General features: G+C 32.6%; 1 protein-coding gene across 1 annotated transcript; it reads left to right on the plus strand.

The window, feature by feature from the left end:
* The first annotated feature begins 336 nt into the window (after positions 1-336).
* Positions 337-14,033, plus strand: LOC108684457. The gene is made up of 13 exons (XM_018188777.1): positions 337-462; positions 591-708; positions 911-1,214; positions 1,377-1,529; positions 1,648-1,738; positions 6,497-6,664; positions 6,943-7,062; positions 7,195-7,312; positions 7,588-7,849; positions 7,996-8,148; positions 8,255-8,392; positions 13,782-13,930; positions 13,993-14,033. The coding sequence occupies exons 1-13, from the start codon at positions 337-339 to the stop codon at positions 14,031-14,033; spliced, it is 1,941 nt and encodes a 646-aa protein (XP_018044266.1).

Consider the following 14,033-nt stretch of genomic DNA (forward strand, 5'->3'; position numbering starts at 1 on the left):
ATGTAAGAAATTCATTACGGACTGTCTGCTTACTAATGGAAATAAGTTACTATCCGTTTGAGGTAATGCGTATCGATATATAATTGATTTGATAAAACACATCCTATTGACATTCATAATTCTGTCTTTCAAAATATTATTATTATTATATATAAAACAGATGTATAATAATATATTGCTGTGAACAATTCTTATTATCACAAGGTATAATTTATAATATAGCAGCATAATGTACATAATTGACAAATAACGATTAATTAAACAAGTAAAACGATTTTATACAATTGATCTTATAACTATACACTTGCAATGCATTTATGAATTATAATTAAACATATGCAGATACTATTACTGTATGATCATTGGGGTGATCCACAAATGGTTGTCGATGCTTGCTATCAATTTATTTTCACAACTGCTTTTACCGCAAGAGTATTGCATAATATTTGGAATCAGGACAGAGTAAATTCACAAATCTTTTATTATCTTTTTATTTCATTTATATTTTATTTCTTTTCGTTAGTCTCTTGTTAAAAAATTATTTTACATATAATATGTTTGTAAAAATCGTGTCCATTTATTATAAACAGTTGCAACAATTGTATATAGCCATCGATAAACACTGGGACATATTTACAAGTGATGTGGATGTTCAAATCATGAAACATTACGCTATGCTTTCACGAAGATTTACAACAGTTTTCTCGAGTAAGTACGTTGTAGAGTAATTATCGTATAAACAAAATAAATAAACTAAAATTTTATGATCTAAAATGAATCAAGATTATAAGTATAGTGATATGACACTTGCTACATTATAAAATTAAATTGTGAACAAATGGCGTTAAATAATTTTTGTTATATAATAATAGATTTAAAAAAAAAATAATGATGTTGTAAAATACTTCAGATATTATTGTGAACAAAGACATATTCTTACGAAATGTTGCAGCGCTATTGTTTTTCACAGTGTTAATATTTGTGACAATACCATTAATACCAGTATTATTAGACACAGTACTACCTCTTAATGAATCACGTCCGCGAATCTTTGCGGTCGAAGTCGAATTCAGAGTGAATAAAGATGATTACTTTTTAATAATGTTTTGTTACACTACCATTGTAGTTATAATAGGTTTAAACATTTCAATTGGTGTTGATACAATGCACATAGCCTGCACCGCTCATGCATGCAGTTTATTTAGCGCTGTCAGGTAGATCAATTAAATATGGTAAATAATATTGTTATAAGTATTGTATAATCTTAGATTTGTATACATATTCCGTTTATACATTTTATGACATATATGTTTCATTTTTCGTACACACATTATATATATATTTTATTTAACTTTTGCGAGACATCATTTTTACAGTAAACAAATTGAGAATATAATTTCCAAAGCCTATAATAACAATAAAATAAGCAAATGTGGATATCGTATAAATATGGAACTTAATCCATTTAATGAGGAAATAATATACCGGGAATATATAATATGTTTAAAGAAATATCAGCTTGCTTTAGAGTAAGCAAATTTTATTATTACTATCGTAATTGTTTTTCTATAAATAAAATGTCTCCTTCTTTCTTTCTCCCCTAAACTTCACTGGATTATTAACGTGACTTATAAATTTTTACTCTAGATTTGTTAATATATTGGAATCATCATTTCAAGGACTTTCATTACTTTTATTACTATTAATGATTGGAAATATAAGTCTAATCGGAGTCCGAGTAAGTATATATAAAAATTATTTTTATAAAATATCCCGAACAGATATCCTGAAGAGATATTTTAAAGGAGTTGGAATTACAAATAGATTTACTAAAAACGGAATACAAATATGCAATCATACAAAACAATCAAATTCACAATTGTTGTGATACGAGTTTAATCACATTGGACGATTAAACGCGTTCGTCTGTTATTCGTTGGGCGAGTATATTTTATTTAAAGAATTGAATCATTTCGAATCTTTATAAATTTTTCTTATTACTCTGTAAATCAAATAAATCTTCATTTCATTCAATATTGAATCGAACGAGTTTCTCAAATCTTCGCGCTATCCAAGAATTTAATAAAACAACAAATTGACGCTGTGGCAAATTCAGTTTTGAGATATTGATGGAACAATTTTTAATCTCTCTGGCTCAGATCAAACAACAGTTGATAGAAATAACAGCTTATTCTTCATCAGCTATCGGAATCGCAGAAACAAACTGAACTTCTACTATCCCAAAAGAAAAATTCTGTTTCATGCTCCCAATCTCTATCGCACTGCGGACCCGTCGGCGACGGGTTCGGGAAATTTTCTCTATTCTACAATTTATCAACGCGGCTGGGTAAATTCGTCTACGATCCTATAAGATGTAAAACATTTTCCTTAGAGTATGAATGTCATGCCGGCGTTTTTGAAAGATTTATTTGATGAAGAGGATAAGGAATTATTTCTCATTGCGCTCGGCGATGACGAGTATCAATGTTTATATCGTTATGTCTCTCTTCTAAAAAAACCCCCTTAAAGGTTTGCCTTTCAATAATCCCGTCGCGCATTTAGCAATAGTAGATGTATGAACATATTTTATATATAATTATATATGTTTGTGTATGTTTATACCAGGTATATAAGCTTTTATTTTTTAGTCAGAAAAATACATTTTTTTTTCCTAGGAAGCAAAAACAAATTTATTCAAAGTACTTGCCCTCACTAACTATACATTTTTCCCATCTTTCGGGCAATTTGTGTATACCACGCCAAAAAAATTCCTCATCTTTCAAGGCAAACCACTCATCAAGTCATTTTCGGACGTCTTCGTAAGAATCGAAGTGCCACTCAGCGAGCGCGTGGCCCATTGACGAAAACAGGTGATAGTCAGAAGGTACCAGGTCTGGTAAGTAAGCGGGATGGGGTAGCACTTTCCAGTTGAATGTCTCCAAGTAGTTTTGGACCATTGTTGACGTGTGCGATGGTGCGTTGTCGTAGAGGAAAATGAACTAGTCATGTCTTTTCCGATAATGCGGCCTTTTTTCACGCAGAGCACGGTGCAATTTGATCAGTTGTTGGTGATAGCGGTGAGCATTAACACCAGTTTCACGAGGTTTTAACAACTCGAAGTAGATGACACCCTCCTGATCCCATCAAACGCACAGCATCGTCTTCCGTCCGAAGCGATTTGGTCTTGAGGAAGATGTTGATGGTTGGGCGGGATCAACCCAAGATTTCTTGCGTTTAGGATTCTGAAAATAGATCCACTTTTCATCGCCTGTCATAATCCGATGCAGGAACGACTTTCTTTTTTGTTTGGCAAGCAAAATTTAGCATGTATTTTGGCGTCGCTCTGCCTATCGTTCAGTTCACCCATGCGGCACCCATTTTCCGATCTTTTGAACCTTCCCCATGGCATGTAGCCGCATGGAAATGGCTGCTTGAGAAACACCCAATTGCTCGGCTTTTTTGCGATTAAGTATCGTCCTCGTCCAAAAGAGCCTGCAATTGACAGTCCTCAATCTTCCTGGGCTGATTTTCACGCTTCTTGTTACTCAGGTCAAAATTGTCGTCATTGAACCAGCAAAACCAATCTCTGCACGTTTCCGATAAAGCATTGTCGCCATAGGCCTCCACAAGCATTCGATGCGATTCGGCAGCCGATTTCTTCAAATTGAAACAGAAAAGCAAAGCTTCCCGCATATGCTTTTTTTTAGCAAAAAAACTAGACATGATTATGAAAGAAAAAATGTATGTTGTTGTATGAAATTGCTGATGATGCACTGGTTAATGTTGACAGATGTCATAAAAAAAAGTGTGTTGTGTGCCTAGGGAAGCTTTGTAATGCGCTCACTAATGCCACCTATGAGCAAACAGCGGATTTAAGCTTATACACCTGGTATATATTATTACATATTCATGCATGAAAAATTTTTTACCGGAAAGCCATGTTTCGAGGTTATTTTTTTCGTGACTAGAGGCTTCAGTTTGCTTTCCTTCTTTTTACTCTATGCTGCAATGGTTCATTTTGTTTCTTTCTACTATGCACTTAATAACGCGTAGGGGAAGAGTGGAAATAGTTGCCGTAGTAGTTACTATGCTATAGCTATCAGTAACTACCCCCATTCTTTTCCAACCATGTATTACTAAGTGATAACGCAAGCCAAAATCTGATATCACTGGATCCATCCTATCTCTTCTTCTGCCAAGAGGTATGCGACTTTTCACGCAAAATAATATCTACTGTATAACTTAAGGCCATGGCACACGAAAAACTTGAGCAATGAAACGTATGTAAGCAGTAAGAGAATATTAACTAATCACAATAGAATAACTATTGTTTCCTTACTGCTTACATATTGCTGCTTTATGTTTTTTGTGTGCCATGGCCCTTAGTTAAATAGTGTATAATTTCGTTTCCGTTCGATCACCTTTTGTTAAATATTAATTGTAAATAAATAGAGATAAATCGTTTTTTCATTACCATTTCCTAGCTTAGTTAACAATTACCAGTGTGTAATTTCCATTCAATTTCCTTTTATTAAATATTAGTTAATAATTAAATAGAAACAAATAGAAATCGATGATTTTTCATTATCATTTCCTAGCTGAGTTATTAACAATTATCAATACGTATAATTCGTTTACCATAGACCGCTAGCGTTTGTAACGCTAATGCACTTTCGCGCCAAAACGTCCAATAGCGTATTCTGACTGGACAATTAGCGCACTCTCGCGTCGAAACGTGTAACAGTACATCTGGTTGATTGATGATGATAATAGGCTTGTTCTTTTTAATTGAACTTTTGCATCAGTTCATCTTCCTTTCTTTTCTTTTCTGCTAAAGAGAAAAGGAAGAAAGATGAATTGATGCAAAAATTCAATTAAATTTTAATTGAACTCTTATTATTATCATTATTATTTTATTTTTCTTCAAAATTAAAATAACTCACTAAAGAGAGAAATAATTCATTATTTCAAATAATGTCTTATTAAATATTCAAATAATGTTTTCGAAATCAAAAGAATCAACGGAACAAACATCTTCCTCTCTTCTCTTTCCCATATTTAGTCGATTTTTTTTCATGATTTCTTCTCCCCTTCCCCCATCATAATTCATGAACTGAATTAATTTCCGTATCGCTTCTCCGTTTGTACAAATACGCACACTACAGATTTACGCTCGCCCTATGATGAATGATATGAAAATATGTCTGCCAAAAAACATGTATACTTGCCTCTTGTAACTAATTAATAATTTTACGATTAATAATTTAAATAAGTAACCGCGTTTTATAATGTACTCTTTATTAAATAGCTCATAATAATTATAGTTTATAGAATAATTATAGTTTATAAATATTAGATTACTTTTAGATGTTAAAATGATAATAGTTGCAAATTACAGATACAATTTCCTTAAAATATTGTAATACTAAATAATTTTTGTTTAATAATAAATTAGAATATTGTTAATATGATTTGCATCAATTTCTATTTATTTTAGAATCATAAGATCACGTACTCACTTCCACCGCCTCAGAAATTGCACATCGTCCGGTTCCGAGTTATAAAGATTAAGTTTCCAAGATTCCTTGACTCAAAATTCTGACCGACATTTTTGCTCATCAGAAACAGGTGTTATAGCCTTTTAGGATGTTGACTCATATTCCAGAACGATAAAAAGTGCGTTCAACTCGCTCCATTCCTTTCCACGCGGATACATGCAAGAGACAAAATGTCTGCTCTAACGTTCTTCCATATTTCATCCTTTTATTTCTTTTTTTTTACACCAATCCACATATATGTTCGAAATTTGAACGTAACACTTATTTTACTGCGTTTACATCATTCAAAGAGTGATTACTGAAGTTTTAATTACTTCTTCACCGAAACATTTTAAATGATCGATAAATTGTGATTATATATAAAATGTCAATAAATTGTATTTCGATGATACATTTAGCTTTCATAATTCTTGAATTTAATCTTACTTTTTTATTTTCTTATAATTTTATATATTACTTTAAATTATTGAGAATTCAAATTGAGAATTTATTCGATTTTGTTGTGTTTCATTATTTTATATTTTCGAATATATATACTTGGCTCTACTTATTGTACAATCAATTAAACCGATGAAAAACATTCTAGCAAAGAAGTTCTCAGTATAAGAGAGCAGCATATGCCTACATTGCTATTACTGTTACCCTCAATCATCCTGTCATTCTGAGTTCGCTATGCTATAATATCTCTTTACTATACTTATGTTATTATCTCTTTACTATACTTATGTTATTATAATGGCAACTAGAAAGAACATGGCAAACTAGAAAGAACGGAAGTGATAGTTCAATATCGGCAAGTAGATATGTTTTCATCATCGGAGAAACGAGCTACGGTAACAATTACTGACATCGCACGATGTTATATTCTTATCCTTGTATTGTTCAACAGTCGATAGCGTACGTTTTATATTCACACGTTTTATATCATTGCGTTTTAGTACATCGGAGAGCAAGTATTAGTCATGTTAGCGAATTTTCAGCGAGAGTATAACATAAACCGAGTATTTTTATCGATCTCAGGTCTCTGGCTGTTTCAAAGTAAAAATGTAAGAAATTCATTACGGACTGTCTGCTTGCTAATGGAAATAAGTTCCTATCCGTTTGAGGTAATGAGTATCGATATATAATTGATTTGATAAAACACATCCTATTGACATTCATAACGATCTGTCTTTCAAAATATTATTATTATTGTAAAACAGATGTATAATAATATATTGCTGTGAACAATTCTTATTATCACAAGGTATAATTTATAATATAGCAGCATAATGTACATAATTGACAAATAACGATTAATTAAACAAGTAAAACGATTTTATACAATTGATCTTATAACTATACACTTGCAATGCATTTATGAATTATAATTAAACATATGCAGATACTATTACTGTATGATCATTGGGGTGATCCACAAATGATTTTCGATGCCTGCTATCAATTTATTTTCACGACTTCTTTTATCGCAAGAGTCTTGCATAATATTTGGAATCAGGACAGAGTAAATTCACAAATATTTTATTATCTTTTTATTTCATTTATATTGTCATTATTTCTTTTCGTTAGTCTCTTGTTAAAAAATTATTTTACATATAATATGTTTGTAAAAATCATGTCCATTTATTATAAACAGTTGCAACAGTTGTGTATAGCCATTGATAAACACTGGGACATATTTACAAATGATGTGGAAGTTCGAATCATGAAAGATTACGCTATGATGTCACGAAGATTCACAATAGTTTTCTCGAGTAAGTACGTCATGTGGAGTAATTATGTATAAACAAAATAAATTAAAATTTTTATGATTTAAAACAAATCGAGATTATAAGTACAGTGATATGACAATGGCTACATTATAAAGTTAAGTTATAAACAAAATAGCATTAAATAACATTTTATTCAATAACAAAAAAGTTATAAATTTTTTAAAAAGAATAATGATGTTGCTCTAAAATATTTCTGATTAATATTATTGTAAACAAAGATACATAATTCTTTCGAAAGATACATAATTCTTTTGCAGTGCTATTGTTTTTCACAGTGTTAATATTTGTGACAATACCATTAATACCAGTATTGTTAGACTCAATGCTACCTCTTAATGAATCACGTCCACGAGTTTTTGCGATCGAAGTCGAATTCAGAGTGAATAAAAATGATTATTTTTTAATAATGTTTTGTTACACTACCGTTGTAGTTATAATAGGTTTAAATATTTCAATTGGTGTTGATACAATGCACATGACTTGCACCGCTCATGCATGCAGTTTATTTGCTGCTGTCAGGTAGATTAATTAAATAAATAATTGTTATAAGTATAATCTTAGTTTTATATGCTTCGTTTATATATTTTATGACATATATATTTCATTTTTCGTATACACATTATACGTATATTTTATTTAACTTTTATGAAACATCATTTTTACAGTAAACAAATTGAAAATATAATTTCCGAAACTTATAATAACAATAAAATCAGCAAATGTGGATATCATGTAAATATGGAACTTAATCCATTTAATGAGGGAATAATATACCGGGAATATATAACATGTTTAAAGAAACATCAGCTTGCTTTAGAGTAAGCAAGTTTTATCCTACATCTTAATTGTTTTTCTATAAATAAAATGTCTCCTTTCTTCTTTCGCTGAGTCTCGATTAACGTAAGTTACAAATTTTTAATCTAGATTTGTTAATATATTGGAATCATCATTTCAAGGACTTTCATTGCTTTTATTACTATTAATTCTTGGAAATATAAGTCTAATCGGAGTCCGAGTAAGTATTATAGAAATTATTTCTATAAAATATCTTGAAGAGATATTTTAGAGGGGTTGCGGAATTGCAAATAGGTTTTTACTAATAATAGATTACAATTGCAATTATACAAAACTTATAATTCTTGTGATACGCGCTTAACCGCATCTCGAATTGATTGATTAAGGAGGTTCGCTTATGATTTTGGAATAAACAATACAATCAAATCATTATAGCGATTCCGTATCATATGCAATATTAGTGTAATTATGGATACTATTTATGTATTATATTCTTAGCAAATTATTTGTGTGTGTGTGTGTGTGTGTGTGTGTGTGTGTGTGTGTGTGTGTGTGTGTGTGTAATACTAACCGTGTATAAAATTGTCAACGACTCGGAAGGTCGAGTGTATTTGGCGACGTTGCACTTCGCGACGAGCAATCACTTTGACTATAAACACTTTGATTGCCAGTAGCCAACTTCAGTCATGTCGCCAAGCTGAAAGATTAGGCTCCGCCCCAGTAATCGGCGGGAGAGCTATAGTACATGCACATTTACGGCATGCAATGGTCAGTAAAGGTCTCTGCCTCTCGAAGAGACTATTTAAAGGATTTTAGAATCCTTATTAATTTGATATTGTAACTTTGTACTTCAGTCGGAAAACCAAATAAGGAGAAAACAAAAGAAGAAAAAGAAGAAAAATGATGCTTATTATAAAAAGCATGGCAACTTTCGCATTCGAACTTGTCGGTTTTTATTGCGGTTTTCGGGGCGGAGCCTAACAGTCTTCAGCCTTGAGCTTCTTCGGTCGGCGTATATCGGTACATCGTTTGACATTGTGTATCTTTGAGAGATCCAATGTTCAGGTCGCCGTTTACTTCGAATGCATTTATAATCTTTTTGACTTCTGGATCTGACAGCTGCTCTTTTCTTAATTTGGCAGCCCCGTCCAAAGATAAATCGATGACGATTATGCATACTCCGCAGTCATGTTGATTTTCGCCTGTGCACGGTGATCTTGACAGCGTGTCCACGACCATGTTTATCTTCCCTGGTGTGTAGACGATTTGAAGGTCGTAATCTTGAAAACTTAGCGCCCAATGGGCTAATCAACCCAGTGATGATTTTAGACTCATTCCACTTTAATGGTTGATCTGTGTTTATTGTAATTCGGGCTCTGTCTTTTGAATTTTTTATAGTAGCCCAGACTATAGCGAGGGCTTCGTGTTCCGTGGTGAAGTAGTTACTAGTATTCAATAAACGCCTGGCATATTCTACTGACCTCTCGTTGGTTCCTTTGGACCAGAATTGTTGATTGTGTAATTGCTGATATCCATTCGTATGATAAATGGTAATTGATCGTCGGCTTGCCTGAGTATGGAAGCTTGAATAAGCCTTTAATCCTATAAAGGTTGTTCTTGATACAATTCTCTACATGAATGTCGACATTGATAACCCACACGATTTCTTTGCTACGAGTATCATCGGCTAATCTGATGCACAGGTTTAATTTCTGTCCCTTTTTGAGAAGTATTTCGAAAAGAGAATGTCCAGTGATGCTCATTTTTGCATATCGATTAATCCCGTTCTTTTCGCGCCTAATATTTCTACGTTGAGAACTAATTGTTTTCCGTATATTGCTTGTATTTCTGATCCTTGCTTGCATTTCTTCGCATCCACCAGGCAAAAATCGGGCTTTTCTTTGCTTTTACGATTTTTGTCGGCTTTGTTGCATTTTGGACAGTTTTTGCGGAAATAACCGGGGTTCCCACAACCGAAGCACGTTACGTACGGTGGCGTTGATCGTTTGTTTGTGCGACGAATTCTTGCATTCTTATTTTTTTATTCGATGCGTTCGGATTTTCCTCATTCTTCTTTTTGAGACTTTTATATTCGTCCGTGGTACATCTAAAATTTTTGCAAAATTTGCAATGTGGGCGGTTCTCGTGTTTGCGACGCTTACGGTTTGGATATTATGTCTTTTTCCGCTTTGACTTTTTCGCGTGCAAGATCTAATAATTCTGCGAATGATGTAATTTTTTCGCGCAGTATTTCCTTTCAAATTTTATATCCTAACAGCTTGTAAACCATGTCTAGTTGGATGTTTTCTGTTAACGGCGTGTCGTATGAAAGTAGTGCGCACGCTTTGCATACGAATACGTCCATTGATATGTCTTCTCTTTGTTTGCACGAAAAGAGTTCTTTATACACATGGTATGCTTTCTTAAGGCCGTCTGTTTTAGTTCTCTATCGCGATATTCCAAGTATCGACAATGCTTTTACATTTTGCCATCACGTCGCGGTGAGATCAGTGAAGAGAATCGGTAATCCTTTTAGCGCGTTTTCATATATTTGTGCATTCCTTGTACGTACTGATCACGTTGATGAAAGCCTCTACATCAGATGATTTGTTTCTGTTGAAGCGGGAGGTACATCGCGAGAAATTATCTTGTCGTTGCACGATGTTCGCGACTGGTGCGTTCGTGACAGATATCTGTATCTGTTGTAGAAGCATGGCGAACTGTTCGTTCGTTAACATGATTGTGTTACCTGCTTCTTTCTTCCATCTTTTTTACCTCTCGATCCTGAATCTTGGCGTTTGTACCCTGACGCGATATCCGACAGCAATCGTATCTGCGGTCGTATCGTCGGTTGACTTGTTTGGGGATGATGACGTTTTAGTTTCGAGATGGCTTTCGTCATGAATTCAGTTTCTTGTTGGACGTCATTTTGTAGCATGGATTGCACTTGCTATGCTATACTTAATCGTTTCACGAGATAATGAGGACGTTACTGGGGAGAATTCTCGGAAGATGATTCACTTTAAGTGAATCGATACGCAGGTTAAGGAAGACAAAATTGTTTTATTGTCATGTTTCGATCTGCTCGCTGTCTTACAATATGGCTAACTCTATCAGAAATCATGTATTGTGGAATATACAGTTTCTCATAGATTGAAATTCTTATTCTCTGTTCTCTGTTCCTTATTCCTTTTATTTATATTGTGCGGAACACAAACTGTATATTACTGTCCCTAACTGTATATTACTGCCTTTTTCTCTCGTAGTCTCTTTGGCTAATCAGGAACTTCTCATCGTCCTTGCATACGTTATGGAACCCTTCATGTTACAAGTTTGTATAAGCATCATAAAACTTGCCAGTAGCATAACATTCTTTCCCTCGTTCACTACAATACGATACAATAATAAAAAGTACAATACAGTACAATAATAAAAAGAACAACCGGAATGAACGTCGAGTGCCTATTCCTGCGATGCTTGATTCGACCTTAAGACGTTCTGGGTACAATCTATCTGGCTGTGTTTGTTTATATTTTAGAAGTTAGTATTAAATGAAGTTTTTTAATACTGATATATTCTGCGTTTTACTATTGATTTCTCGAGCAAAAGTGATAGTCGAGATATCGTGTAGCGATACGCGCTTAATCACAGCATCGATTAAGCGCGTTCGCCTGTTGCTCTTTGAACGAATGTATTTTGTTTGAAGAACTGAATTGTTCCAAATCTATGGAATTTTCTCATATTATTCTAAATCAATAAATTTTCGTTTTAAATCAATAAACTTTCGTTTCATTCAATATTGAGTCGAGCGAATTTCTCAAACTTCACGCTACTCAAGAACTCATTGAAGAAACTTAATGTAATCGGATTTTTCCTTCTTTATTTATTGAGGCCGAGTAAGTATTTACTATTCCTGCGTATAACTTCTTGTATTCACATCCTAATATTTATGATGAAACTGATTTATAATAGATAAAAACACAAAATTGAGTTTATATAAAAGAAATATAATTTTGAATTCAAAAAATATAAAAATTCTTCAATACTGATTAAGGCGAACAATTATAATTTACATCAATATTAAATCTTACTAATACACAAAATTAAAAAAGTTTTTCTAAATAGAAATATAATTATTATTCAGATAATTATGTAATAATTCTAATTTGTTACAGATTCTTTACGTGTTAAATCAAATGCAACAACTGATAAAATTCACATTTATATTTACCGCAATGTTAATTGACTTGATGATTATATGTTATTCTGGTCAAAGATTAATGGATGAAAGTCAGGACATATTTTATCGAGCGTAATATTTATTTTATACTTTAATATATACTTTAATGATTGTAAGAATAAATTTTGAACAAAAATAATAATATAGTGCTCCAAGCACATTCGAAAGATTTATTAAATGTAAACTTTTTTGTTCAATTTTAATTTAAAATACTTTACATAAAACATAATTTAAAAAATATATAAATAAGTAAAGAAAATTATATTTAGTGGAGGTCGATCTTGATTTAACTCTCAAATTCCATACTGATGCGAATTAGCACCAGAAAAATTTCAAACTGCTGTCATCTCTTGTCAAGTTAATGTACATCGCTCTTTCACTACGACAAATTTGTTTGAGAGAGAGGGGAGGAGGAAGAGAGGAAGGGGGAAGGGAGAGAGAGAGAGAGAGAGAGAGAGAGAGAGAGAGAGAGAGAGAGAGTTTAACTCCGCGCTTCATTTCATTATTAATCCTCTTGCCACCAGATATCAAAATTATTTATCTTTCCCCAGACATGGTTCACTAAGATCCGTGCAGCTTTCTCCTACACCTCAGTAAAATATTTCAATTTTTTTCTTGTATTAATCAAAATCTTTCCCTTTCTATCCATCTTTCATTTTGCTACTTCACGTTTCATCGCATCATTCAAGATTTTTCAAGTAGGACTGATGGAACCGTTGCGTGCGTGCGCGAGCGTTGCGACATATCTTATGTATACATTTTTAAAGTACGATTATATCTATATTGCTTCCTCATTTATTGCCTCTCTGTCTATATCCTGGTTTTTGTTGCTGGTAGACTTTGTAACAGTTTTACTGATGTCTAACCATGCAAGCAACTATAGTTTATTGTATCATATTTTACTCTGTTAACATCTATTTATAGAGCCTACTTATAGAGCCAATAAAGTAAATTAAATTATATTCGTAACAAAAGCAACGTTTAAGGACGTAATAGCCAAATTCGCACCAGTGTGGAAGTTATGGATGCGAAGTTGAGGTGTGGAATTTGAGGGTTAATAATTTTGTGTGTGAATTTTTATCATTTCAATTCAAATTACGTCGATTTGTTGGTTTTAAAACGCGGGGTCTACAAGTTGTGGTGGTCGTAGAATCTTAAAAAAAATTAACCAATCACAGTTAAATATAAGAAGAATTGATTAGTCATCTTCTACGATTCAAAACTGTAGGTTTATATTAGAGACTGAAGCTGGAACAATTTCTTTGTTAATTTTCGCTTAACAAAATATAATATAATGTAAAAATATAACTGAAATATAAAGTATTAACATAAGTTAATTATTTTACTCTTGTTAAATATATTTAAAAACAATTTTTTTTTCGAAAATTTAAAGTTAAAGGTGATTATGACTTACAGATATGCTGCAGAATGGTACAAATTTTCGCCTCGATTAAAATCTTTGCTGATGATGACCCTTTACAGAAGTAATATTCCATGTGGATTGAAGGCAGGTAACATGATTCCGTTATCCATCGCGACCTATGCTGCGGTAAGTAAAATGCGCAAAGATATATGAGACTTTTTATAACACACACATATATATTTACGTCCATTTTGTATTCGATTTAAGGTAGTACGAATTGCCATGTCTTACTTTGCTGCGTTTAA

This window comes from Atta colombica, unplaced genomic scaffold (assembly GCF_001594045.1).
Source record: "Atta colombica isolate Treedump-2 unplaced genomic scaffold, Acol1.0 scaffold135, whole genome shotgun sequence".
Classification (NCBI taxonomy): Eukaryota; Metazoa; Arthropoda; class Insecta; order Hymenoptera; family Formicidae; genus Atta; species Atta colombica.

Bases quoted from the DNA above. Each gene is read 5' to 3' on its own strand.
- LOC108684457 (XM_018188777.1), top strand. From the start codon at position 337: ATGCAGATACTATTACTGTATGATCATTGGGGTGATCCACAAATGGTT. The intron at 8,149-8,254 runs GTAAGCAAGTTT...TTTTTAATCTAG, and splicing joins AAACATCAGCTTGCTTTAGA to ATTTGTTAATATATTGGAAT. The intron at 8,393-13,781 runs TTAGAGGGGTTG...TATGACTTACAG, and splicing joins AAATATCTTGAAGAGATATT to ATATGCTGCAGAATGGTACA.